Source organism: Microtus oregoni, unplaced genomic scaffold (genome assembly GCF_018167655.1).
Source record: "Microtus oregoni isolate MIOR12 unplaced genomic scaffold, Mior012 000019F_ref0000042, whole genome shotgun sequence".
NCBI classification, from domain to species: Eukaryota; Metazoa; Chordata; class Mammalia; order Rodentia; family Cricetidae; genus Microtus; species Microtus oregoni.
In genome coordinates this window covers 880,470-908,469 of record NW_024543078.1, presented here as the reverse complement: position 1 = coordinate 908,469, position 28,000 = coordinate 880,470, and the positions used below count along the sequence as shown (strand labels likewise).

General features: G+C 49.6%; 2 protein-coding genes across 2 annotated transcripts; both read right to left on the bottom strand.

Annotated features, from left to right (window-relative positions):
* Positions 1-12,311: 12,311 nt before the first annotated feature.
* Hoxc5 (homeobox C5) lies at positions 12,312-13,670 on the bottom strand. The gene is made up of 2 exons (XM_041669688.1): positions 13,217-13,670; positions 12,312-12,526 (listed from the first exon to the last, which is right to left on the bottom strand). The coding sequence occupies exons 1-2, from the start codon at positions 13,668-13,670 to the stop codon at positions 12,312-12,314; spliced, it is 669 nt and encodes a 222-aa protein (XP_041525622.1).
* A 3,058-nt stretch (positions 13,671-16,728) lies between these two features.
* Positions 16,729-18,176, bottom strand: Hoxc6 (homeobox C6). Its single transcript, XM_041669689.1, has 2 exons — positions 17,777-18,176; positions 16,729-17,036 (listed from the first exon to the last, which is right to left on the bottom strand). Exons 1-2 carry the CDS (start codon positions 18,174-18,176, stop codon positions 16,729-16,731), a joined length of 708 nt encoding a protein of 235 aa, XP_041525623.1.
* Positions 18,177-28,000: the final 9,824 nt, after the last annotated feature.

The window sequence follows — 28,000 nt, the reverse complement described above, 5'->3', positions numbered from 1 at the left end:
ATAAAAACAGGGAAGCCTGGGAAAGAGCTGTGGCGTCTCCAAATCGGCCTGGGAAGGGTCCCAGGCTGCTCTTCCTAGCCCTGCTGGGACCAGTAGCAAGGAGCTCTGAACTTCCCGCTGCGGCAGGGCGCCACGGGCGGGCAGGCCAGTCACCGGCACGCTCGCCACCTCGGACCTCCGCACCCAGGCCACAGAATCCCGGCCCGCTCACCTCACCTCCCCGGCCCAAGTCTCATCCCTCCCTGTTTTAATTACATGATTGATTTTCTCTAGGGCTGCTTCGGGACGACTCTGTCTCCCAGTGTTTAAATCTTTGGGCTCCCTTTTCGCATTCCCGAGTCCTCCCGAGAAGTACCGGCCGTGGGCGCGTTTCAGGGTCCCTAGGCCGCCTCGCCTTACACTCCAAGGAAATGGTCAGGCCACCGGGTCCCGGGCGTGCCAAGGCTGCAACGATGTGATCCTGCCCACCCGCCTCCGAGTCACTTTGTGCTGCGCGATCCTGATCCTCCCCATTTGAGCTGTCCCCGGCGCCTGGCCTGGGAGCCGGGCTTTGTGGGTTGTTTTTCTACCCGCAAGAAAGTGTAAAAAGATCTGGACTGAGACCGGAGAAGCAGGATGTGGGCTCGGGACCCTTTGCCTGGTGAACTCCTGGGCTCAGTGCTGGCGGGCGACCAGCAACCCAGGGAAGGAATTCCGACTACAAAGCGCCTTTGGGACCGCAGGCCCTGTGGTCCCGGCTGCGGATCCCAACACGCACCAGGCGATGGGATCCTATTGTTACCCCACAGCCAGGAGGCCCCTTTACTTGACCATCCCAGAAGCAGGAAGAGTCTTTTCCCGGTGGCTGATGCCACCCAAGCCCGGGACCGCGGTTCAGCCTCCTCCACTGCAGGCGTTGCAGGTGAGGCAAGGAAGGGAAAGGAGGTAGGGGTGTTAAATTAGAGAGGAGTGGGTTAGGGTCGGGATGGAAGTGGAGGACTAGAGTCAAGAACTCTGCCTCTTCGGAGGAGGAAGCCAACTGACCTCTTGCTCCCTTTTCCCATCCGGAAGGAGAAACTTTCAACCTCCCAAACTGCTGAGCTTCTGCTCAATCTCCTTATTTACAACTAATAAACCTTCTCTGCTTCCTCTCCCATAGTCATGTTCATTCTTTGATGAGTCACTAAAAGCAAGGTTTTTTTTATTGTTTTGTTTTGTTTTGATACTGTGTAATTTTTCCACAGAGAGAGGACTGGGTCGGGACGCCTCTCTCTTGTGGAAGTTCAGCGAAGCTTGGGTTAATAACAACCCTGCCCCCTGACCTAAGACGCCCCAGTTCCTCAACCCCCATTCCTTCTGCACAGTAACGTCGTCGGGTAAATAAGAGTCGGTCTGCCTGGCTATTAGGATTCTGGAGACGTTGGCATCCGTAGCAATCATTAGTCAAAGCCGCAGAAGCCAAAGCAGCAGAGGAGTTGGACAGAAAAAATCTTGGAAATGATATACAGGAGCTGAGAAGGCATCAATCCCGCCGATAAGAGCGGCCTGCCGCGCCTAGGCGGCCAGCTTAATTGGGCCCCGGGTACCAAGAACAACGCGGGAAAGGAGATTGTGGTTGTATAGTGACCCTGGCATCATTTGGGCATCTACAAAAATATTTAGAAGTTAAACACTTTTTCTTCCCAGTTTCAAATATCGTGTGTGTGTGTGTGTGTGTGTGTGTGTGTGTGTGTGTACCTATAAACCCTTCACCCCTGTGAACAGAGGAACTACACTGGATTCTTCTGGGCTGCTGTCTCTGGTGGTACTGAAGATGGGAAGCTAGAGTTGGGATCTTAGGTTCTAGCTACAATCTACTAGAAGGAGGCTATGATACCCTTGCAGGGTTTTCACAAGTCCCATGACTCAGCTGAACTAGAGTTGGAGAAAATCTTGGTGGTAGTGGATAAAATCATTTGCTTTAATAGGCAGCACATTCTAGTGATACTGGGTCCCCACCGCTACTCACTAGATATCTTTTTATAGGTCACAGGTGCTTCGGGTGGAACAGACAGCTGTAGAATGTTAACTTTTTTAAGGGGGAAATCTATGCCCTTACACCTAGAGGCATTGTGGGAACTATGTCTAAACAGATGTTCAAATATTTTAAATTTGCACAAATATGGTAACGCCTATAAACACTTCATATACATAGTTTCAATATGTAGCTATTTTATTGGTTGAGAACCTTGAATAATTCTAGATAAAAATTTCAAAATAAAAACTGAGTCATACATGCACAACTCTTTCTAAGGAGGAGAGACTCGCAATAGTCATTTCGCTGTTTAGAGAGAACTGTGCTAACACATCCCAGTACGTACCTCCAACCACTATTGAGAAAGATCGGTCTTATGCACACAAGAATCTGACAGAAGACCCTTAGGTTCACTGTGGATCTCTAAATCTGCATACAAATGTGGAGCGGAGAAGGAGGTGAAACATACATGTGGATACAGACACAGAAGAAGCTAGAGGAGCATTTTCATGTGTGCTCTAGAAGCACACTGCTCTCCATGAAGACGCATGAGTTGCACTGTATCTGTTCTAGGAATGAGGAGGTTTCCCCAGTGCTTATAGGTTTGGGGTATACTACCCAAACTTCTCTGAGAAATGGATGGGGGCAAAGTTTTGTAAATATTAAAAGACTCTAGGAATTTATGTGACGTGTGCCTTTATTTCCTATGTGTAAGGGTATTTTAGTGGCAGTGGATGCCTGAAACTCTGAAAGTGTCTAGAGTGTCCAGATAAGATGTTGCTCCTAAAGCACACCTTTAATCCCAGCGCTCTGGAGACAGAAACCAGCGGATCTCTGAGTTCAAGGCCAGCCTGATCTACAGAGAGATTTCCAGGACAGCCAGGGCTAAACAAAACAAGATATTGTCCAGACTTAAGAGAGAGGTGGAGGGCTGTTTTTTTCTTTAGCTCAGTAGACTCAGCTCAGAAAAGGAAACTGTGGAGGCTGGGGTGTATTTGATACCTGAAGAGTCATTGATTATCGTCATAAAATAGAACCATTAAGGTCAAATGTATTCAGTTTGGTGGAAAGATCTGTGTGAAAGCTGTGAACTCCTCGAAACACAACCTTCCATGGCAGCTCTCTCCATCCAGGGCCAGGTGAAATTGCTACAAGCCTCATGCCAGCTCTGCCTCCTACAGCCAAAGTAAAGAGACAGCAGGAGCCTTGAGAGCTCCCCTTTCAGGCTCTGAAGCTGTTTGTCTTCAGAATTAGCTCCTTTGTGATTAAGGTCTTGCTGATTGGGTTTTTGCATGGGGGGGAAAAGGAAATGAAGGTTTTGATTTTTACAGTTGAAACTTTGTGTGTCTTGGGGGTGGGAAGAAATCACTAACTGACCCTTTTCTTATTGGGGGCAAAGGATTTGGGGGACTCTGAAAGTCCTTTTATTTTACTTCCTTGGTTTACTGGAGAAGGGAGGTTAGGAGAAGCCTTAGGTGGGCTTGGGGAAGTGCAATCCCGTCTAGCAGGCTTCTTGGGAGAAGAGTGATTTACAAAGCAAAACCTTAGACACTGCTTCCTGAGATTTCACCAGATCAAAACAGCCTCCTTAGGTGTTTATGACCCAACTCTGCCCCCAACAGGAAAGGCTCCCCCAATAAAACCTTAGCCACCCCCATCCTCCACAGGGGAGGGGAACACATATGCAATCTAATGTAAAGGACCTGACCCCTTATAACACACACACACACACACACACACACACACACACGCACACACACAGAGAGAGAGAGACAGACAGACAGAGACAGACAGAGAGAAAGAGTTTTCCAACTAGAACTTCAACTTTTTAAAGTTAAAGAAGCATTTTTCTTAATTTTTGTTTTTTTTTAATGTCTGAGCAAAGAAACTTTTGAGCCTGGAGAAGAAGGCATAAGACATAAGAGTCTGTATTTTTATCCCCCCCTCTCCACCCCATCCCAGGATCTTCACATAGTTCAAAATGCAATCTAGGACAACAGGATATTGAGAGTCACCAAGAGCATGGCTACCACCCATTAGGGGCTATTCTAAAGTCTGAGTTTCCAGAGCTGGGGAAGAAAAGTATGTCAAAGGTTGAGGGCTTGAGGGGTGGGGTGTGGACAAATGGTTTCCGGTTGGGCTGGTAGGAAGATGGAAAAGGAAAGGACTGGGAAATTGGCTGCAGACTGGTTTATTGTGTCCAACCAAACTTTTCACCTCTATCAAAGTATAATTGGATATATACATATATTTCTGTGTTTAGGTGTCCTAGTGTTCAGGGACAGGTGGTGAGAGAACTAGGGTCCCTAGAGGGCAGAGTTAGTCTGTTCTGTCTCTCTGAGACCTATGGGACCATAGGAAAGTATCCCAGGGAAGTGATCCTACCCATTCCACTGTCCATCTTTCTCATATCATGGTAGAACTAGAGAGACAGGCCTTCTTCCTGTACTATCTCACAGAGTGCCCAGAACCTTCTATGTGACTTCACCATAACTTCGAATGGTGGTCAGTTAGAGGCTGAGCAATGTCCAAAACAAATATTCTAGCCCAACTTTCCTAAGTTTTATATTGTGGACACACACATACACACACACACACATACACACACACACACATACACACACACACACACACAGAGAGAGAGAGAGAGAGAGAGAGAGAGAGACAGAGAGAGAGAGAATCTCCTCCTAACTTTTCATTCCTTTAGACTTAAAAGTGGGACAGGAGTTCCAGAATCCTGTGAGACTCAAGAACAAAGGGATCTACCACTTTGACGTGATACTTGGTCTACACACTACCTACAGTTGGGGGGGGGGGGGGAGTTATCTCCTAAAACTTCATCAAAGAAGCCCAGAGAGATTTTATCAGAGCAAGCACACCACTAGGAGTTGCAATGATCCTACAAAAATTGGGGGTGGGGGGAGGTATTTGACTTTCTTAGCTTTCTAACATCACATCTATTAGAGCCCTAAACCAAAAGCCCTAGCTTGGCATTCTAATCACAGTTTCTTCTCACTCTCTAAGGGCTTCAGCTGCTCCAGTTGCACTTTGGAGGAGGCTCACAGGGACTGACAGTGCTGTCCTCCAATAAAATGACACAGATCAAAACCAAACAAAACAAATAAAAAAGACATCAAACTAAAGCAAAGATACTTCAGCATTTTCCCCTTCAAAAACATCCCAAAGCTTCTAACAGGATTAAGAGAGACAGTATACTTGGACATGAAGAAGAAAGGGTCACTCTGAGAAATCTCTCTTTCTGGGGCCTGTGGGGACCAAGCAGGTCTGTTGTCTTTCCTGGCTTATCATGGGATCTGGTGAACCCAGTGTGACAAGGCCACACTGAAGAAGAGGGTTGGTCTCAGACAAGAGCTTTAATGCTACTTAATAAAAGAGGCAAGTGGAACCCTGTGCTTTAGAAGAGGGTCTCTGTTTCTGGTTTCTCACTCTAATCTTCCCCCTTAGCCTATGCATTATTTCCAAATCAACCCCACCCAGAAGACAGTCAGGCAGGGTATCCTCTCTTGCCTCCTATCCATAATACATGAAGAAGAGGGCTTAGAGGCCCAGGGAGAGCTCTTACCCTTTAGCTCATGGAATGCAGAAGATCAGAGATGAAGAGAAGGCAGAAGAATTTCACTAACCTCCAGCAAAACCCTGGAGATATGAAAAGAATGCCCAGGCTGGACATACCAGTGTCCAAGTACGCACAAGTGTAAGTATTTCCTTTGGATACACACACTATGCCATCCAGAACTGTTGATCAAGTTATTCTGATTTCCTTACTTGGTTTGATTCACATAAATACAACATCAAAGTACACGTGCACCCACTGTCAGCGACTGTGTCTTCTGGTAGCATAAATACAAGATAATCATCTAATTTATCATTACATGTATTAACATATGTATGTTTTGAACCCAAGGTCTCAAGTATGCTAAGCAAATGCTCTACCACTGAGCTACACGCTCCAGTCAAGTTTATTATATCTTGTTAAAAAGAAAGGAAGGGAAAGTGGCTTCCACAAGCCCACCAGTTGTTGAGTATGGGGGAAGAAGATTCTTTGAGTCCACTCACTTGTTTAGAAAGAGACTCTCCTCGACTGGGTTAAAAACATTTAACAAACTAGAGGGATCAAGTGTAACCTTCAAAAACCATCTCTACTTTTGCTTCCATGTCCAACCACATTGCTTGAGGCAGTCTGATAAAGTTAATTGTTCCTGGAGCATTTCCAGAAAGTTCATCTTCTAACTGTCCTACCTGTCCCTAAGAGGATATCAGGAGGATGAAAACTCCAAAAGCTAAGAAAGGCCAGTGCGTGGGAAGCAACGCAGAATTGGATTCTGGGCTGTAGTTCTTTCCACTCGTATTTGCTCTGTAGCCTAATTCAGAGTTGCCTCCCGAAAGCCAGAGACTCGAACAGGGTCACACCAGCTAAGACTGCTCCCAGATGCCCAAAAAACTGTGACGGAACTCCAAAAACAACTTTGTTAGAAAGTAGGGATACAAGAGACTCCTTAGAACAGCTTCTAAAACTGAAGACAGGGATTGCAATCTGCTTACTACAGCACCTCCCCTCCACTCTTGCGCTCCGGCTTCTGAACACTCTGGTCCTTAAGGCCCTGCTGAAGAGGAAGGGAAGGGGCCAGATCCAGACCCTGATCCAAGCACTTTTTTGCTGATTGGTTGGTGGGGCATGTGACTCTGCTAAATTCTTTGCTGATTGGTTGTTTTGCTCCTTTTGGACATTAAAGACCTAGGAACAGAATTAAAAGCTTTTTGGGTAGACTAGGGCATCTTTGGCACCTGATTGTTTACCCATCCCCCATCTCAAATTCATCCAGAAAAGAGGGTGGGAAAACCAAGAATCTCAGCTCCCTTTTGTGTTTGCCCCTTTCCAGGTGAGACCAGCAAAACATTAAACACACACACACACAGGCACACAGTACTTATATCGACCTGACCAAAGCAAAACATGGGAAGGGAGAGAGGTCCCATTGTAAAAAAGAGAAGTAAAGATAATTAAATGGAACTTTTGAGCTTGAAGATCAAAAGGAGGGCGGAGAAGTGTTGAATGACCCCAAGAGATGCTGTGTAAATCCATAAAACACAGAGACACCTTCACCTCACCCACTACTAGGAGAGAAAGAAAGGGCTGCGATTGGTGGGACAGGGAGGGTGCTGGAGTGTTACAAGGGAGTGCAGCTTTGACACAGGCTAAATTTTTGGTTAAAGACCCTTGGCTTTCCACTAAGGCCCTGGGGAGGCTCAAGAGGGAAAGAGTCCCTAAGAGATGGAAACTCCCATCTTCCGATGGAAACCCTCAAAATCACAAATCGATGGAAGAGGAGTGGGAGAGGGCAGGCAGAGTCTAAGGAGGAAGCTTCCTGAATGCTCTCCTGGAGAGTCTAAAGCAGAGAAGTTGGGGCAAGAGGGTAGAGGCAGCAAGTTGGAGGGTCCTGAGAGAGTGCATCAGAGGAGCCCTGCACACTGGGGCCTGAGCTTTTAATGCTTGAGAGTTTAAGCACAGATGGGATGTGATAAAGTTGGAGCTTGGCTGAGCCTCCCCCGCCTTTTGGCCTCTGTTCTCCCCAGATCTGCTCAGTTGATTCTTGCTATATTGTAGGGTACCCTGGACTGTACTCACAGCATGCATGACCTTCCCGTTGCACAGCTGCTCAGACCCGTCTCTCCCACTGCAGTCCTCTCTTCTGGAAGGTTGCCCCCTCTGCTCCCCTGACCTCTAGTCTTTGTAAATCTTTGTAAACCTTCCTCATTCCTAGCCAGTGAGCAAGCACCGGGAATTCGGAGTTCACAAGTCACTTTTGTGGATTAATCTACCAACACCCAGGGAGGTGAACCTCACAGGTGTGGTGGGCACATGTCCTCTGCTTCTGCTTCCTTTGGTACTCCTTGATAGACACCTGAAGGGAGCCCCAGGGTGCCTTACACAATAAAGATCCTGCTAGTTCCATTCCTAGGGAGCCACATCCTCTTCTCCCTCCACCCCCACGCAGGTAGGGGGTTTCCAGAGTCTAGCAAATAAGTTGCCTCCATGCTTAACCACATCCAACACACATCTGCTGCACACCAACCAGAGACCTCTAGGTCTCCAGGGCCTGGCTTCACCTAGGCAAGGCTGAGGATGCTGGAGGGACCTAGTAGCTAGGACTGGGGGAAGACATGAGCCTTCTAAGCCCCAGACACACCCAGGTCCTGGACTCTGGAGGCTGGGGTAATTGCCCACCCAAGCCTAGTGCTGAGACATTGAGATCAGTACAAGCAGCAGTCTGTAGGTTCAGAAACCACAAAGCTGTCCTTCCCTGTCTTCCTCCCCAACTTCCTACACTGCGTGTACCCTTGGCTCATGGCCTCTCTGTGGAACAAGGGGCCCCAGAGGCACTTTGCCCTCATGTTTAGGGTTTGTACAACCGCACAAACAAACAGCCATGTTTCTGTCCCTGGTTTGGCTTTCTTCCAAACCCACAGAGGGTCAGAAAGACCTTGCAAAACTCTGGAGAGGCAAGGCCTCTTTCTAACCCAGCTGACTAGCAGCAGCCAGGCCGAGTGAAGGATGCAGATGGGAGGCCTGGTCTAAGGAGAAAAGGTCCTCCATCTTCCTGCACTCCAGAAGCTCCCCTTATTCTCCCACCCAGCCCTGGGGAAGTCTAAGGAGGCCTTTTTCTTTCTCCCCTTAATGGGTGAGAATCCTCTTCTTTCAAATTGGGGAGGGAGTTAAGTAAATGAGAGAAAGGGCCTGAAACAGAGAAAGGGGGGGAGAGAATCAACTTACAGAGATCGCCAGGGATTCATTGCGAAGATGTAACCTCTCACCATCATCCCCAGCGCCGTGATCCCCTCTAACTGCCAGGCCCTCTGTCCTAGCATTAAACCTCCCCAGCAGCTGCATGGCTGGACAGTTAAGATTATATATGATGTAAATATATTGTGGGTTTGTCAGCTCTCCCTACACCATAAAACTTGGTTTAATGACATCACGTGGTCCCCCAAGAGCCACTCACGGGCTTGCCTTCAGGCCATTCACATAAATAACCTCCAAAAGTTTCAAACTCCTAAATTCACATAGAAGCCTTTTCTAGTCCTCTAATGCTCAGTTACAGTGAAAAGCCCCCAAGCTGCTCCTCTGCCCCCCCTGCACCCCCTTGCAGGGGGGAGGGGGGAGGAAATGGATCTTACTTACTTACTTATTTCTCCAAGGACCTGATGCCCTCAAGGTCCTGTTGATATTTTCTTCCTATTTTGTTCTCCTCTAATTGCTCAGAGTGAGCCGTGTCCCCTCTTCTCACTCCCCCGGAAGGTAAGTCACGGTTCTTCCCCTCTTTCCTGCTGTCAGAGTGGGTGGGCTCTAGGGCAAAGTAGAGAGGTGGGCTCTGGCTCTCTTACCACCTTTTGGAAACAAGGAGCCCCTCTATTTACTCTCCCAGAGCAATGCTAAGCCCTGGAACTTGGAAGTTAGTCCCGGGGCAGCTGGATGGGGTAGACTTTAAGCAGAAGCTTCTGGTCAAAGAGAAAAGGGATTTCTAGGCCTCACCCACTCCCAGGCCAGGAGAGGTCTGAGGCCTCTGGCTTTGTGTCTTCTGTCTGGGTTGCCTCTGCCAGCAGCACCACTGGAGCTGGACAAGGGCTCAGGCCCATGACAAAAAAAAAGAGAGCTGGTAGGCACAGCTTTCCCTCCAAACCCGGGCAAGCTGAGACAGTCCTTCAGCTAGCTCCTCCAGGGAGTAAGAAGTTCAGACTTGCCTGGAGGAGGCAAGCAATCCACCGAAGGGCAGGTGGACTTTGCCAGGCAGGTCTGGTCAGCATCACCCCTATCCTGTTCCCACTCCCCATCTATCCCTGGGTTCATCAAGCCCTGATGTGTCCCCCTGGGGAGAAAACACAGGGCCTTATAAAGCCTGGGAGGCTGGAACTGGTGAGTCTGGGCACCATAACCTCTTCCTTATTTAAGTGTTAGCCATCTGAGCTGGCAGCACTTCTTCACGCTTCAGTGCTCATCCAATAGTCTAACTCAGCAAGTAGAAAAATTAAAATAACTCCCTGAAGAAAATCACACATTATATTTTCTCTCTCTCTCTCTCTTTGTGTGTGTGTGTGTGTGTGTGTGTGTGTAAAGAGAGGGGGCGGGGAGGAAGAGAGTAGGTTGGGACTGGGCTGCCCAGTCTCCAGGGTGCAAGTTGAGGAAGTTGAGGGGAGACTTTAGCAGTGCTTTAACATTTCCTGAGCACAGAGGAAGGGAAGGGAGGTAATGGATCCAGTTCAGCAGATACTAACCGAGACCTCCTACATGCTAAGCATAGGATGGGGAGAGACACAATAGCTTAGGTGGTGGGAAGCAGTAAAGTAAGCCCTTTAATAATCCAAGGAGTATCAGCATTAATGGTTATAAAAAAAAGAAATCTCCCTGCCTCTCCCCAGAGCCACTCTGTTCCCTTTCTGTCCTAGTATAGAGTAGCCCCTAGCCCAGTTTCAGATCGCCACACCTCCAGTATGGGGGGGGGCTAGTCTTGGCTCCAGGAAATCACCCCATTGTGGGAGGCTGGAGAGGAAACACAGTAGAGTTTTACGGACCCATCCCACATTTGTTTCTACTATAAAGTACTTCCTCCTCCAGCTCATCCCAGGAACGTGGAGTGGAGCTGAGCAGAGCAGAAGCCTAGGCCAGCCTCAGTTGAATTAGCTGTGTCCCCTCCCCCTCCATCAAAATTTCAGAGACTCCCACACTGGTCTATGTAGCTCTGATCCAGTTAACGTTCGTTCCTTCATTGGCTTAGAACCTAGAAGACAGGGAGCAGATTGTCTGTTTTCTTTTGAGGCAGAAATGTACACAGGGCAGGCTGCACTCCCTGTCCTCCTAGTCCCCCCCGCCCCCCCATCACCCCATTCCACATCTTAGAAAACTGAAGAACATCTCAAACCTTGACCAGCTCCCCCCCACCCCCCGCATCTCTTTTACCAAGCAGTATCAACTATTGCTGGGGACCCTTCTGGGATCAAACATAGCCCTACACTGGGGACTCAGCTTTCTCTCGGGGATGACCCAGACCGGAGTAGAGATCTGGAGACCCAGAAAGGCCTGAGTCTCGGTCATCTGAGTCACTAGTTCCTATGTCCTGGCATTAACTACAGACGACAGACAGTCTAGAAGTCTTTTTAGTCGAGGAAGAATAGGGCACAGAAAAGTCTGGGGAAACACCAGTACAGGAGCTTTTGAGTACCCTCCCCTTCACCCCAGAGGCCCTTTTTGGAACTCAGTTATATTTCCCTATTCTTGCTGCTCCTAGAAGTGTTTAAAGTATTTTTAAAGGGATTGGTTAAAGACTGGGCCTCCCCATACACTTCAGAACCTATTTAGACACATCTGCTTAATGCATGCCCTAAACAGACAGAAGTCATTGCATCTTTAATCTTGTTCTTCGTTTTTATTTGATATGACAAAATATAGTTTCAGAAAGGACCTGGAATCAATAAATAGTTGGGTGACTGCAATGGGCAGGAGGGTGAGAAAGTCATGGCAGGAAATTCAGGATAGCAAAAAGCCTCAAGAACCACTTGCTAGGGTCCAAAGGCAAGAGACCCCAATAGTTGAGCTAGGTAGCAGGCTGGGGCTGTGAACCTGAGAGTGCATGCAGCAGGCCAGGCTGGGGAGTTTCCCGGGCTTTGGGAGGGGTTAGAAGGTTTGGAGAGAACAGACAACTTGGGGGGGGGAGGCTATGCCACTTTCATTCATCTCCCCCTTTCATATGCAAATCATTAATAAGTAAGAACGAGTTTAGAAGCTATAAAGGTTAGTTGCTATAGAAAAGGGCCCCGAGTCTGGTCATACCTCTGCCTGGCACCCCGAGTCTGGTCATACCTCTGCCTGGCACAAGCAGCCTTCAGCGGCCTGGCCAGCAGGAACAAAGAAGAGGGTGAGGTGGAGGTCGGGAAAGGGGTTGCGGCCGGTCTGTCTCACCTTAACTCAGGCTGGCCTCGCCCGGGCTAGGAGCCAGAGGGGCAGCCCAGGTTGAGGTTCATCCAGCACTGGCCCGCTGTAGCCTGCAGCCCTCGGGAAAACCCTACACGAGTGTGTCCTGGGCCTGGGGTGTTCAGCTGAGCCGAGGAGAAATGGGCAGAGCAGGCGGCCCTGCGGAACCCTGGGTCGATGGGGATTCGGAATGCCAAGGAAATGCGCTTTTGTTTGGAGGCCTGGAGCCAATGCTCCAGCCTCCGCCCCAAAATCTAGAACGATAAAAACCGAAAAGGAAGGAAGCAGGGATCAAAAGCCGACCGGGGTGCTCTCTGAGGGCTCCTTCTTCCTCTAAAGAGCCTCTTTGCTCTTCATTTTGGAATCTTTCTTCCACTTCATCCTGCGGTTCTGGAACCAGATCTTGATCTGTCTCTCGTTGAGACATAAGTTGTTGGCGATTTCTATGCGCCTGCGGCGAGTGAGGTAGCGGTTAAAATGGAATTCTTTCTCGAGTTCCAGGGTCTGGTAGCGCGTGTAACTGGTTCGGGACCGCTTGCCATCCGTCTCTGGAACATAAATCCCCCCAAGCCAGGAAGGGTTGAATACTGAGCAACACTTCAGCGTCCCACCCCAGTCGCAGTTTCCCACCGTGGTCGGAGGGGGTGGAGGTGAGCGCGGTGGGACAGGCCAGAAGGGCCTTAGGCGGACAGGCCCAACCTCGGGAGAAGCGCCTCCGCCTGGGCAGTAAACTTTCCACCGCAGCCTTCACTCTGCGGCCGGAGGGGCTGAGGGGGGGGTGGGGGGAAGAGGGAGACCCAGGCTCGGACCGAACAATAAACACCCTCGAGATCCGAGCACCGGGGACCCCCCTCCCGCCCCTCCCGAGTCGCTGGAATCCTCCAGAGCCGCGAGCACCGGCCGGCCGGGCTCCGCAGGGGAGGGAGGGAGCCCGCGGGGGGATCCCCACTCTGAAGCCCCGCGCTCCTCACCCTTTGGATCCCTCTATTTTTTTAACTCCCTCCCTCTCCCCCAAAAATTGAATATTGCCTTTTATACACGTTTTGTTCCTATGATCCAATTATGTCGTCGTAAATTTGGGCGCACACAGCCTCTAAGCCTTTTAGTGGACAGTTTTACGAGCCATTGATGCCTGAATCGTAAAATTTATGGCCGCAGGTTTTTTTTCTTTATTTGCCCCGCATGGCCTATAAAACCCAGGCGAACCCGAGCGCGCAAAATGAAGTCCTAAAGTTTACCGTGGCTCATGTGCAGTTTGGTCATCCACGGGTAAATCTGTGGCGGGGCCGGTGGCTGGCTCAGTCCGGAGGGCTGCCCTGTCTGCGCCTGCTCCTCTTTGATCTCCCCACTGCTCTTAGCTCGCTCCTCCAGCGCCGGGCGAGCCGCCTTCTGACTGTACATCCCGGGGTTCAGAGGAGCCGCTTCGTCTCTGCCCAGAGCGTGTCCCGGAGCGGCCGCGGCGTTGCAGGCGGGGCGGTCGGGGTGAGCCCGGGGGTTGGCAGCCATGTCTACCCCGTGGAGAGAGTTGGAAGGCGCAGGCGGTGGGAAAGTGATGCTTAAGTCCAATCCGCCGTAGCAGTACCTGGATGCCTGCACCTCTGAGGCCGATCCATAGTTCCCACAAGTTTGCATGTTATAGGCAGGGATATTGGGGCTCTGCTTATAGAATGAATTGGCTACGTAGGAGCTCATGGCGGGGAGGGCCCAAAAAAATTTCTGCACCCTTTTGATTAAGGGTGATTTGTGACTCTTTGAAGTTGAGGGTTTTTTTGTTCTCCAAAGTGCACAATTTATAGGTGGAGATATCTCTTTCTTTATCCTATGCGCTCTTCCCAAATAAGGGAGCCTTAAATAGAGTCACGTGACTGGAGCGGCCACTCATAAATTTGGCTTGATGACCTCCGGGAGGTTAGTGATGGAAGCGGGCGAAACGCATCTTGATATGTTGGCAAAGCCCAACCCGGGTGTGTGGGTGGGGGGGGGTGGAGAGTGAGGGAAAAAGGGAAGCAAGGGGGAGAAAAAAAATGGTGCTTGGAATTGGGGGGTGGTCGGGACAACGAGCTCACAGCGACACCTGGTGCTTACTTGGAGGAATTGCATCCTGAAGCTTCTCTTGGCAGCTGGATTGTAGAGAAGTTGCTTGTTGGACAAACTAACCCTTGAGCTGGCCTTAAAATTTTGCCTAAATTTGAGAAAAGATGAGGCCTTATTTAGGATTTACACAGGTGGTTTTATAATGGGTAGTGCCAGTTCCCTGACCCCAGAGACTTCCAAACGGCAAAGATGACTGAGAAAGGGGGTTGGGGTAGCTAAAGTCTAGGCTAGAGAACCAAGAGGGTGTACTTAGGTTCCCTACACTAAAGATCCAGAGCTCTCTCTTGGGAGGGTTGGGCTAAGCTCTGCTGAATAGGAGTTTGTCTTCTCAGCTTGGAAAAATGAACTCAGCCTCTGGGAGGTAGGCAGGATGGAGGGAGGGCTCCTGAGTGAGCAGAAGCTGCCAGAGAAGTTCTGAGGCTGAGGGTCCTGAGGACTCTGGGATATGATCAGAGGGACCAGATGGACTTGGGTTGACTTCACTAAGTTAGGAACCCTATAGGGGTAAGAGGTACCATTTCCATGTGTGTAAGCAGACACAGTGGGCTGGAGGACCCTCCTACAGCTGTGATCCTTGTGGGTACTGATGCCCAGAATTTCAGACAGCAAACAGATGACCCTCTAGGGCCTGGAGAGCATGATTCAAACCGCTACAAATATTACGAGAAAGGCACAGATAATGACCTGCTTGTAATCTTTTAAGAGTAGGCCCTTAGACCAGGTTTCTCAGCAACCTCAATCTAGAAGGCCCCTAGAAATTTTCTGGACTCTTCAGAGGCACAGGGTGGGCAGTCCAGATGACTGGGCAACCTAGACAGTCTTTGGCCAGGGTTTCTTCAGTCTTTGGTTCCTTTCCCCTGCTCTCTTAATCCCAAATCTTGCTCTTTGCTGTCTGCTTTTCCCCAGAATCTCTCTGGCTCAGCCAGAAATGCCCCTCCCCGCTGGTGGAGGCTGGGGGGTGAGGGCGGTGGCAGGGAAGTGGAGAGTCTGCAAAACTCAGGAGGATTTTTTTCCCCTCCGGGAGACCTCCCACCCCCACCTCTCCCTTTAGGCTCACTCAGATGTCTCTGGCGAGGCTTGGGGAAAGAAACAGTTAGGGTCCTGCTGCCACCCCTCTCCCCCCCACACACACACAAAAGAAGCAAGAACAAGATAGGCTAGGGCTGGAATGAAGAAGGAATTTTGTCTGGCGGGTCAGGAGTTCCAGCATAGGCCAGAACTCAGTTTCCACTCTTTATCTTTCGAGATGTCTTTGGATCAGTGTTCAGTCCCTGCGGACTGACTCCAATACCTCAGTCCTTGGCTGCCAGGGCGCTTCAGCCACGTTTTGCAACAGCCGGCCTGGCCTGGCGGGCTGGGGGCTTGCTTGCAGGTCCTCCTTCTGACGCTGCTGTCAGGAGGGATGGAGGGGGCGCGACCTGGTGCTCGGATCAGGCTCCTTTTCTCGCCTTTAGGGCTTAGGGCTCAGAAGCCGAGGATTCCTGGCTCCTACAGGCGGGAAGAAAGGCCCGCGTGGGGCTTGCAGCCCAACCGGCTCACTCAGGCTTCCCCGCCCCCAGCGAAAGTCCAAGAGGCCCTTTTTCCTCCTTTTCTTTTCCGGGGTGTGTGTTGCTCCTCGTAGGGGAGGTCCCAGAGGCCTCTCAGCACCCCAGCACAGCCAGGAGAACCCAGAGACCGAGGCTCGGCGCCCGGCTGCGGGGCAGGCGAGTGTGGAGGGCTGGCGGCAGGCCGTGGGGAGCTCTGCTGCAGGCCCGCTGGCGGGTGAATGAACAGACAGGCGGATTATAAACTTTTAAAAATAATATCAGTTTTATTAAATATTCGAGAACGGATCCAGAGGTCGGATTTATACAGAAGGATAACACGAGGGGGTTTCTTTCTTTCTTTCTTTTTTCTTTTCTCCTACTGGCTAAACAAACGTCATTCACTTTTCACTTTTTTTTCTCTTTTTGCTATTTTCCCTCTTTTTTTAATCCTTTTAAAAATGAAATCGGAACACTGACGGTACTAAACATAAATATAAATACAGAGACCACAAATACAGCTAGAAATATTCACACAGAAACGGTCACAGTTCGTAATATGCCATAATGACCCCCAGAAATCTTTAAATACAATTTGCCTGGACTGGGCATTTGCTGGGGCAGAGGGGTTGTGCAGGAACTGGGGAGAAGCCCGGGGTGGAGGTGGGGGATGTTGTAGGGCCAAGGCGCGCCCTCCTGAGGCCTCCCGCCCTGCCCTCCGGCTGCCAGGCCGGGCCCTGAGGCCATGGAGTGGAGGCCCCAGGCCTAGGAGCCGGCTATCTGCGCTGGGGCGAGAGTTCAGGGCCTCGAGGTGAGGAGAGAGCCTAGGGCTCAATTGGAGGGACGTCAGTAGAGTCTGAAGCGTGGTTCAGGGACAGTGTCCCCAAGGCCTGGGCAAGGGAAGGGGCCTGCAGATAAGCCGAGAAGGAGCTAGCGAGGGGAGCTAGAGGAGGAGGCCTGTGAAGAGTTGTGCAGTGCGGGAGGGGGTCCAGAGCTGACTTGCAGGTCCACGTCTGACTCCCTATTTTCTTTTAGGAAGTCACAACACACCAATTGTGCCAGTGATAAATACAGAGTATGTGACTCGGGGAGCTGGGAGGAGCAAGGGAGGAGAGAGGGGTGCAGGGTCCTGGTCACTCTTTCTGCTTCTCCTCTTCTGTGTCCTCCCGCTTTTCCTCTTTCCCGCCCAGGCTGTCGGCGGCTGCCCCTCCGCCGCCCCCCGAAAGCGTGGATGTGAGATTAGATTCTTTTTTCCACTTCATCCGGCGGTTCTGGAACCAGATTTTGATCTGTCGCTCGGTCAGACACAGAGCATTGGCGATCTCGATGCGCCGGCGCCGGGTTAGGTAGCGGTTGAAGTGAAATTCCTTCTCCAGTTCCAGGGTCTGGTACCGGGAGTAGATCTGGCGGCCGCGCCTCCGGTCTGCTCCGTAACCGACCCCTAGAGATCCGGGCACAAAACACACTAGAAACAATCAACAAGGCCTCCTCTGAAGACATTTTCGCCTAGCAAAGTCCAGACTCTTTCTACTTGACCCACAACTCGCGGGTTTTTCGAGCTCTAGCCTTCCCTCTTTTACTCTGCCCCACCCCCACTGGGGGTACAGCCAGGACCCCAACTTCATTCAGTCTTCCCACGAGGTGGGAGATGTGTGTCCCAAAGAAAGCTGGGGGGGCGGGGCTGCATGTCTAAAAGCTGAATTTTCTTTTTTTCTCTTTTTAAATTTCTATTTTTTTTTCTAATTCCAACTACTGGGGATAAGGGCCCCATCTTTCAAGGACTGGGTTTCCCCCCACCTTCCCCAAAATCCTGGTTCCCTGAAAAGTTCTCCCCACTTCTCTGCCCTCTCCTAACTCCCCCCTTTCTCTCCAACCTAAAGAGACTTTGGGGGGCTTCCCCACCCTCTGTCCCCTCCCCTCATCCCTGCCCTGTTCCTGCCCCCTCAGCTCTTCTTGGAGCCTTCCAATCCGTCAGGGACCGAGGGGGCCAGGCCCCTGCGAGCCAGAGCGGAGGTGAGCAGAGGGGGCTGAAGAGGGGGCCCTGTCTCGGTGTCGGCGAGGAGACGAGCGTGATTGTTTTTATGGGGCCATAAAAAACTCTCTCCGCCCGTTCTTCTAGGGAAGCCGGTCATAAAGCCAGTTCAGTTTATTTAATTTATATCTCGGAGCTGTAAAACTCACCACTGTGCGAATTCATTCGCTGCATCCAGGGGTAAATCTGGATACTGGCTTTCTGGTCCTGGGGCGCAGTCCTGCCCTGCTCAGAACTAAAATCCTGAGCCATTGAGGTCTGTGTGTTATGTCCTAAGGTGTTTTGTCTGCAGTTTGAGAGCATGTCTTTCTCCTGGTAAAAGGAATTAGATCCATAGTCATACGGCCCCCGGCTGGAACTGAACACGACATTCTCCTGTGGCGAATAGAAGGGAGTCGAGTAGATCCGGTTCTGAGCTACAGCTGCTCCATAGGTCGAGAAATGCCTCACTGGATCATAGGCGGTGGAATTGAGGGCGACGTTGGGGAGGACGTCCTGGCCCCCGGCGAGGTGGCAGGATAAGGAAGGGTTAGTGAAGTAGGAATTCATCCCTTTGCCTTTACCTGGTCGGGCTATGATTTCTTTAATATTTATTTCTGTCTCCAGTTTGTACTCGGAACTAGATGGTTATAGGGACGGCTCCAATCCAGGACAGACAAAATGACAAAGTCAGCTGACCCCCTTCTAGCCAATCGCAAGCAAGATGTCAAGAAGGGGGAAAAAAATCGCTTCTGCTTCTGTTGATTCCCTAGTTGAGACTAAGTGTGTGCTTTGAAAGTAAGACTTGGATTTCCTTTAAGAATATATATGTAAGGGAACTGGTGTTGGTGGGGTGCAGGTCTGTGAGCAGGGCCCCTACCCTGCCGCGGAAGGAAATCTCTGCCCCAGTTAACTTTATTGTGCTCTGGCCAAATGCAGATAGAGAGAAATCCTTGCGTTTTCACTTCGATTTCATCTTTTGCATTTGCCCCTTTTCTAACATTACATCCTGGTTGCTTCATCTGAGGAGATCCTTCGCAGTGGGAGGAAGTTCTCAGAAATTCTAGAAGACATTCTAGCTTGCCACTCATGAAGTGAGCCCCATCACTAGACAGCATATTTTTCCAATAATTAAAAAAATCAAAAGGAAAGGGAGATTTCCTGAAACATGGTACACAGAGGAAGACAGTGTCGCTGAGTCTTGGGTTAGAGGATATGTCCATCTGAAGGGTGACAAGTTGATCTGAAGGGTGAGACCATGGGGTACAGTGGGATCCTGAAGTAAGTAGCTACTCTTTTCTGCCTCCCAGCCTACTGCTCCTCCCCAGGTCCCTTTTTGGGGAAACTCCTGCAACATTTTTACTTAAAAGAAAACATGTATAATAATACATAGACACACACACACACACACACACACACACACACACAGAGAGAGAGAGAGAGAGAGAGAGAGAGAGAGAGAGAGAACCTCTGAGATTCTTTCTAAAGACATCAACTCCTGTTTATGTTGGTGAGAATTTATGATTTGGAACAAGCTCAGGCCAGTGGGGTAGTTCACATACTATGCAGCCTGAACAAGGAAGGGACTGCCATGAACAGTTAGTTATCGTCCAGCAGGCTCAAGCCACTGCCCAGGTCACAAGACCCTATCTGCTCTGGATTCAGGAGTGGAGCCCTGGACCTGAGCTGTAAGGCTAGAAGACCCTGGGAAAGGACTCCTGGGGAACCTGGGTTCTCACCCAGCCAGTCACCTCTAGGTGCTCAGAAGCCCTTACCTCCATTTTCCTCCCCACCTTGAGGCTGAGCATAGGGAGGAGATTACAACAGAGCAGTTTGTAAGGCTTCAGGGAACTGCAGTAAAGTGAACCAAAACAGCAGAAGGTGTGCAGCTGGGGTTTCCCTCTGGTTAATCCAAACTGAATTTGATACCGACATAGGCTGGAAATACTTGGAGCTGACAAAGGGAGGCTGGCAAGGCACAGGAAGGAAGCAACGAAAACTCACGGTTTCCCCCTCACTATTTTTTTTTTTTTGAGCCTGACTATAACAAGAACCCGGATGTCGCTGGGTTTTATGATCTTTTCCTTCTGTGTAACAAAGCAGAGTAATCAATGGGCAGCAATAAAGCCATAAACGGGACTACGCTGAGGAAAAAACTTCATCTTCTGTAATGTTAAGGTTTCCCTGGAGTGTCACGGGGGGGGGGGGGGGGGGGGGGCGGGAATAAAGTTTAGAACCTAAAAGCAGACAGTGTGTAGGAACTAGTGCAGACAAAATGTTAGTTAATACATGAAACTCTTTAGGGAGTTGAGGAGTCTTCCTGCCAGACAATTTGTGTTGGCTTTTTAAAAATCCAGCCCTGCCTTTGGAAAGGAGGGAAACTGCTGGAACTTAGGAGAGCAGAAGAAAAATCCCTGTAATTATGGAAGTTTCTATCCCTTGGACTATACTATTTTCTTTCCAAGATGAAGAAGGCAGAAGAGGAGGCAGAGAGGGATTTTAAAAGTTATCTCATCTGGGGGTAGCATAGCAGTTGCTCCCCCAAACCCAGACAGTAGTGTGTTGCTTTTTGCTTTCCAATCCATCTGTACTTGAATTCATGGCATGTCTGGGCAGAGGTTTCCAACAGCTGGCTGAGTCTCCAGTCCCCCTGGAGGGCAAGAGGTAGGAAAAGAGCTAACTGAGGGGAGGGTACCCTGGGGCTTAGCTAGGGAACAAGTCAGTGCACTCCTGGACACCAGTAGCCTCTTTTCAAAGTTCCCAGCCTCCTGTCTACCCCGAGGGTAGCAGTGTAACAAGTAGAAGCCACAGCAAGAAAGGGTAAATTTCCTCCCTATTTCAGAATGAGATTGCGAGAGGGATAAATCATGTCAGTGGTACTTCCTTCAAGATATTAAATTGTTGCAATGTAAAACAAATTGAATGATGGAAGATAGGATGTCTTAATGAAGTTTTGTTTTCCATAAGTGTGGATTTTTGTGTATTTTTAAATCTCTTTTATGGATGAGTTGGGGGAGGGAGTGACCTTAAAAGAAAGAAGGGACTTTGAGGGAAACATTGCTACAGTCCCCTAACAAGGATGCCTGAGTTTCCTAGAGCCCCCTCAATCATATCCAGAGATGAAAGGGGCCCCAAAGTTGGGGAGATTCTCTTTTGGGGCCTAAAGGTGGTAGGCTCAGGGGTGGGCGACCCAAGGAGCAGAGTGTAAAGTCTCAGGCCCGGAAAAGTTAAGTGTTTTATTACGTCCCAAAACAGAGGCAGAGACTGAAAGGTCTCGCCGATTTAAAATGAACAGAAACCAGCTGCCTGGGGCGGGGGTGGGGGACAGAAATGCTGGAAAGGGGAGACCAGGGAAGGCAGAAATCAAATATCTTCCCATTATCTAAAGACTTTGGGGGGTAAATTAACTCCCAAAACACTCTCTTGCATTCCTTTCTATTCCTAAATGAGGAAAAGATCCCATTTCTTTTAGTTAGACCTTTAATCATGCTGCTGAAATTTACTCGGAGGATGGAGGATTCTCTACAAGGGGGAGAGCAGATCAGATGAGTTGATCTTCCCTCCACTGGGTAATAGTTTTTCCTTCTCCCATCTTGTGCTCTCTCCTCCCTTTGCGGAAGACTGGCTGTCTATGGGGGAGGGGCCGGGGCTTGAGTTTTTCTAAATATATTTATATTTTCCTGTTAAATTTGTCTGAAAATAATTATGGAAGCTCATCAGCAGAAGCAAGAACAGATGTTTTATTAAAACTGCAGTGCAGCTCTGTAAATATGCACAAGTCTTGGGAAGCAGGGAGACTCCCATTCTTTGTTTCCATCAAAACACAAGCTTAGAGAATCAGAACAGCCCCCCATTAGGCCCGTCTGCCCGCCTGCCCGGTCTATGCCGTACTGTGCGTGGGCTTTCGACTTTCTGAATTAGGCATTAAGAGGAGACTTGGTGTCAAGAGCAGATTTTCGCTTTGGGAGCAGTAATTACTGGATTTAAAAACAACATTAAAAATCTTAGAAAAGGAATAAAGGGGGAAAAGTTGCCACTGGCCACTCCAGCCGCCCACCCCCACTAGAAACATGCTTTCCAGGGGTGCTAATTATAGGAGAGGAATTTACTGCCTGCTTCTGAGGCCTGAGTGGGTGTAGTCACTGACCTGGAGGCTGAGGGCTGCAAGTTAGGGGTTTCCCCGGATTTCAGTCTTTCGGGAGTCTAAGCCAGGAGAAAGGTAGGGAGTCCCTATGGCTGTGAACTGGGAAAAAGGGAGGCGAGACTGGGACTCATTTCTAGGATGATGTTATGGGCAGTCCTCATCTTGCCTGCCTCTGCTTTCTTCTCTGCTCTGGCAAATAAAGTCATTTTGTGTGTACAGACATTTGAGATGAGCCTGGTGAGATCTGGAATTTTTATTCGGGGATATTCTTCGGTGGAATGTCCTCCTTTGTGTTCTGCAGGTCTCCTCTCTCCCTAGATCTTCTCCACCTCTGCAAAGACGTCTGTGACTGTCTCTAGCACTGACCTACTCCATTCCTGGTCTCGGAGCCTAGCCTAACTACATGTAGCTCACTCCAACGCGGCAGTGGGAACCGCGGGACTCCAAGCTCCCTCGCCTGCCTGGGCTCTTGGAAGCCTAAAAGATACCGCAGCTGCAGGACACTGCCCCTCCACCACCTCCAGTTCTTGATTTCCAGCGACACAGAATGGTTACCCTCCTCGGCCCCTTTTGTGCCACTGGGAGCGAGCTGAAATCCCTCTTGCAGAGAAAGCTGAGTTCAATAATTGTTCAGCTCACCTCACAATCGCACTATTTGGTTAAGGCTTTGTTGTTCTGGAGTTCAGCTAGCTCTACTGGCTTATAGCTAAATTAAAAAAAAAACTTTAAAAAAAACCCTATTCCAAATGTCTGGTGTTTTGTGAACAAGCCCCTTTGATCTCTGTGGACCTCGGAGGAAAAGAATTGCAAAGAACGCTGCAGGCCGCCAAAGAACCTGAACGGAGGTCTGATCTGCTTGGGAATGCCAAACAGGGCTCACCCAAAGGGCTCCCAGTTTTTTCTAGACGTGTTAAGGAAAGACTTCCTAAGGCATACACCCTCTGTACATACTGTGCACTCCAAAAAAGAATGCTGCTTTCAAAAGTCAAGCTTAGACACACTGGGAGAAAAGTGAAAATTGACACACCCAACGCAGAGACAGATTCAGTTGTAGGAACTTGATCTTTGGTGACAAGGCTTGAGCTCACCAGCTGAAGGAAGTTGGGGTGTCCTTGGTGAGTAAGGAGGGAAGGAGAAAAGGACCAGAAAGGTCAGCTCTGAAAACTTGCCCAAATAACTCTAGGGCCTGTGCTGTGGTTCAGCCGCCTTTTGGACTAAGAAGAGGTTCTGAGCCTTCAAAGCTGCTGTGTCTTTACCGCAAGTCAGCACAGGAGAAAGGTATGCAGAGCAGCCCTGCTAACTGATGGCCTGTTTTCTCTCCTTCCTCTGTTTCTGTGAATCTCTGCCTGACCCTTCCTAACTTACACTCCAGTTACCGCTACGCTACTGCTACTGCCATCAGCAGACACAAAACCCACTTTTCCATGTCTGGCTTCTCCAACACTGACTTAAAGTTCAAAAGTAAAACAGATCCCATCACACTGAGACCCCTTCAGGCTTCCTCTGGAAAAAATAATTTCTGACTTATAGAGACCAGGCCCTCAAGTCTCCCACCTTGATACCAAAGCAGCAGAAATATCAGCTGAGGAGAGGATTTGTGAAAAGCATCTCATCCCTACTGAGAGTTCAGCTGCCTTGGAACATTTCAGAAGAGCAAAGCAGTACTTGGCCTGGAAATAAAAATCACGACCCAGAATACTTAGGGTACTTTGCATTACCCAAATAGAGTCTCGGGAGGCTGCCAGGTGAGGAAGCACAGACAATGAGGAATGTACTATTCTATGCTAGTCCAAAGGAGTCTCAGTCTCTGGTTCCTCCTCAGCCTTTGAATGGAGACCATTACTTGGGAAGGTTTTGGAGGTTAATGAGAATTTAAAACTGGAGAACTTGGCATTTATGATATCACAGTGAGTTGCCATATGGAAACTATGTAAATCATAAAAGTATGGCAAGAGTTGTATATATGAGTATGAAGCCCCCTCTTACCCACCCCGTTTCTTCTCCTGGCCTAACTTCTTCCACTTGGAAATAAAATGTTATTATGTTCTAGAACAATAAGCCAACAATGAAACCTCATCGTCATTTCTCTATAAATAAGCTTATCCTCTATTGTCAGCAGATCTGAAAGAAGCATTTAATTCATCCTGGTGAAAGAAGGAGAGAGATGGGGAGAGAAGATCATTTCAGAAAAAAAAAGAATATTACTGTAGTGATACTATTTTAGAGTTGATAGCCAGGAGCAAAATTAAAGACAAACATCGACCCTTCTGACTCTACACCTGACATGACTAAAGATTTATAGGACCCTTACAAAAGGGGAAGTTTAATTTTTGTAGGATTTGCATAAATTCACTGATATTTTGGAGGGCTGAGGAGAGAGAGAGGGGTAGGTGACATGCTTTATCTAGTTTTATGATTCTACTAACCCTGACTGAAAATCCAACCACATATGTCTGAGAGAAGCTCAGGCAGAAAGGAATGGAGGATCCAGGAGGAGGAGAGCAGAGGAGCTGGAATGAGCTTAGAATCTGTGGCCCCTTTCCAAACAGTTACCAAGGTGAAGGAAGAAACGCTGCCATAGGAAAGAGAAGGAAGGTTTGGAAATCTCCCCAACACCAGGACACCTGGGGGTTTATGGTGTCTCCATAATTCCCCTGTCCCATAAACAGCGGCAGTTTTTAGAACAATTTCTGCTCCCTCCCTTTGGAAGGGGAAAATGAGGGAGCGCATAAGGGCGGGAGGGAGGGGTGTTGAAAAAGGGAGGGAGTTTGAAAGAGCCCTGCACTTTGTTCTCCCGAGCGAATTTGCTGGTTTGGCGGGTCTCTGACGCAGGGTGGCAGCAGACAAAACAAGTAAACAAGGCACAGACACAATAAACAGGGGCGTCTGTCAGCATTGGCACAGGCTGTGGGATAGTTAAGGGGCAAGATTCTGGGTTAATGTCACCCCAAAGTCGGTGTCACCAGAGTAGGAAGGCCTGAGGTCACTCTCTGTTATTGAGGGAGAAGCTTGGAAGAAAGGCTGCGAGGAACCTAAGAGCCCTGGGAGCTCCACAAAGGCCACCCAGCCCTGCTCCTGCCCTCGCTTTCCACTGACATTCGTATTTCCTTTCAGTTCTGTCTGTCCTGAAAAAGCTGCAAAAGGGGCCAATTATTTCCCAACAGTGGCCATACTCAGGCCACTGTATTCTAGAGGGGCCTCTACCAACCTTCTCTCCTAGTGGGCCTCTCTGGTTAAGGTCACTGAAAAAATAAAAATGTACCCCCATCAGTCTCCAGATCTGGGACCTTCCAGAACTAATAAGCCCTTCAGACAGTCAAATCTGGCATGAGGAAATGAGCCAGGGAGGCAAAGGGTGGGGGGAGCTATTCACAAGCACCCTTGCCCCTCCAGGTTTACCTTCTCCACAAGCCCTTTCAATCACCTTGGACTGCAGCCACCCAGACTCCTACCCAGAAATCATCTTAGCCACTATAATCCCTTTGCCATCCATCCCTATGAAGGTTTTCAGTCTCCAGGCCCAGTCCTGGCTGCTCAGAATCACTCACAGCCTCACAACAGCTATGAAAGAGTCCAAAGACTTCACTTTCAAGATGACTGGGTTCTCCTTGGAAGACAGCTTGTGAGTTGGCAGACTTCTTAGGGAGATAAAGAGAGACAGCAGACGGATGTAGTATTTCTCAGGCCAGAGACTGAATAGCAAAAGCAATAAGCCAAAGTCTTTGTGGCGTCTTTGGATTTTTGCAAGCCACATACTCTGATTCCAACACACATTTCCACCAGAAATGCCCAGAGGGCCTCCTCCTTGTGCCCATCTCTCTCCTAGCCCAAGCCTTCTCAGCCAGAGAAGGCTAACAAAATTTCGCATGCACATAAACATGGTGTTGAACAAATATAGACATGGTAATATATAGTTAAAAGCACAAGAAAATACGAGTCTCTTTATATTCCTCCCAGAATCTGAATTGGTATATTTGAGACTATATAATAAATATATAATTCCACCAAGCCTGGTTTCACAACACAACAGCCAGTTCAGCAAGGTTGCCTTCTCCAACCAAGGTCAAATTCTGTAGGGATCACAACTGTCAGAAAGAGAGGAGAAAGCATTTATTCTGCCCCTTTCTGCTAGGAACCTGGCAGGAAACACAAGGGATGGCAGGGCTTACAAAACCTCCTAAGGGGCAGATCTGAGCGTGCCCAAAAAGTGAGCTCAGAGGGACTTCTGCTAGGTCCCAGGCTCTTGGGAGGTTGCCAAGCCTTGATCCACAGAATCCAGTGACTGACTAGCCTCAGCTTTGAGTGTGCAGAGTCCTTGAGCAAAATTCTATTCCTAGTTCCCTGCCTATTATTAGATAATCAAAGGAGCTCTCCTAAAGTGAGGAACCACATTCACACAGAATTTGGCATGCAAGGAGGTTAAGGATCGCCACTGGTGCCCCTCTTGAGTTTCTGCCAGAAAAAGAAAGAACCAAGGAGCAGAAAAGCGAAAGTAACTGGCGAGCATAGTGCTGTGTTGAGGTCTGATTTATCCCTTGGCCAGGTCGGAAAACTTGAAAACCAGGACCAGTCACTGGCTTCTCCACCTGCCAAGGGAGGGGGCTAGGGGTGAAGGGTATAGGAGGGGTGAGGGGAGGAAGGCTACAGGGATGTAGCCAAGAAGGAACAGGAAATCAATAAAAATATAAAAACACCTCAACTGGTGTTTTTGACGGGCACTCTCGCACCCTAGCACCTCGATATGGCACATCCAGCTAGTTGCCCTGTAGGCCTGGAGAAATATCCCAGCCTAGCCCAGGCCCGCCCCTCGGATGGGAGGGGGCCCCTAACATCCCAGGTGAAGGAATCCACTCTGGCCTGAACAGCCTTCTCCCAAAACGGTTTTCTTTTGGGGTGGAACAAAGGAGACTTGTGCCCCTGAACATTCCCTCCCACGTCATTGCGGCCATTAGCAGGGACAAGGTCCGACAAAAATACAGGCAGAAGAGAGAAATAGCGGCCTCACCGATCGGCGGTTCCCACTGTACGCCAGGAAAAAGGCTCACGTTCCGGCCTCCAGGGCCCCTCCACTGTCTCAACGCACGCCCCTGGCCCTTTTCAGGTCCCACAGATTCCCGTTCTGGTCAGCCCTAGCCTGGTTCCCCCGGGCATCCGCCTCGGGGCCAGGCTCAAGCGGCAGCAGAGTGTGCGGCAGCGGCAGCGGAGCAGGCGGCAGGCTGCGCCCATTTGGGGAAAGCCTAGCGCTTTTCTTGGTCGTAAACAAGGAACGCGAAATTAGCCCCTAGGCAGACGCCTCTGCCGACACACCAGTCCTGTTGGGGGGTGGGGTGGGAAAGGGGAGAGAAAATGCCATGTCTTCCCCCGGGAGAATACCTCAGAGGCCTTTATGTTGACTGCAAAGGGGGAATTTTGGGGGGGCTGGGGAAGGGAAGGTGATTGTGGGGGAAGGAGAGAGAGGATTCACTATAGGCTCAACTCAAAGGATTTGGTTTGAAAGAAGTCGAACTGTATTTTTAACAATTTGATAAAAATGGGTTCTCTACCCACTCTGCCCCACCCCACCCCACCCCACCCCCGCGCACGCAGGCGACGGGTCTGGGTTTAAACAGGAAATCGAGCTATCCCCTCCCCCACACTGCTAGGTTAAGGCTCTCTCAGTAGAGATTCTGAGGGAAGATGAGGGGGAATTGACCCTACTGAAGGTGAGTCTGGCTCAGCGTCTGGGCCCTCGCCAGGAAAATGCCGAGTTCCCAGCTCTAAGGTGTGTCTGTTTGGGTGTGTAAGCATTTTGTGTGTTAGCCGCTCTTTATAAACACAATCTCACACTTTACAGGGTCGCCTGGGACCCAGGCCTGGGAGCAGGGCGGGGTCATATATCAAACTGCAACAGTCAGGGCCACGTACATTTGGAAGAAATTAAGCCACTGTGTTATGAAACCATATGTGTCAAGTTAAGACTATACAACACTCCATTAGCACCAATTATGAGGAAGATCCAGCATTCTCCGTGCCACCTTAGTCTGACGCCCTTTCCGAGGAAACCCCACCCACCCCACCCATAAAGTGCACGCGGGCTTGCAGCACCCTCGAGGCCCTGCAGACAAGGACTGGTCTACACCCGCCCAGCTTGAAACCTCTCTCATTCCCACCTCCACCAGGACAAGCCGGGTCCTAATCTAGAGCAGCTCGGCGGGGTGCGCAAGAAAGTTAGTGTGGCATCCCGGGTGGAGGGGGCGCAAGTGGGGGCTGA

What these genes read in the sequence shown, in the direction of transcription:
- Hoxc6 (XM_041669689.1), bottom strand. Translation starts at nt 18,176, where the DNA reads ATGAATTCCTACTTCACTAACCCTTCCTTATCCTGCCACCTCGCCGGG. An exon ending in GCGAATGAATTCGCACAGTG is followed by an intron (nt 17,037 to 17,776) that starts GTGAGTTTTACA and finishes CCGGATCTCTAG; the next exon opens with GGGTCGGTTACGGAGCAGAC.
- Hoxc5 (XM_041669688.1), bottom strand. Translation starts at nt 13,670, where the DNA reads ATGAGCTCCTACGTAGCCAATTCATTCTATAAGCAGAGCCCCAATATC. An exon ending in CAAACTGCACATGAGCCACG is followed by an intron (nt 12,527 to 13,216) that starts GTAAACTTTAGG and finishes TTTATGTTCCAG; the next exon opens with AGACGGATGGCAAGCGGTCC.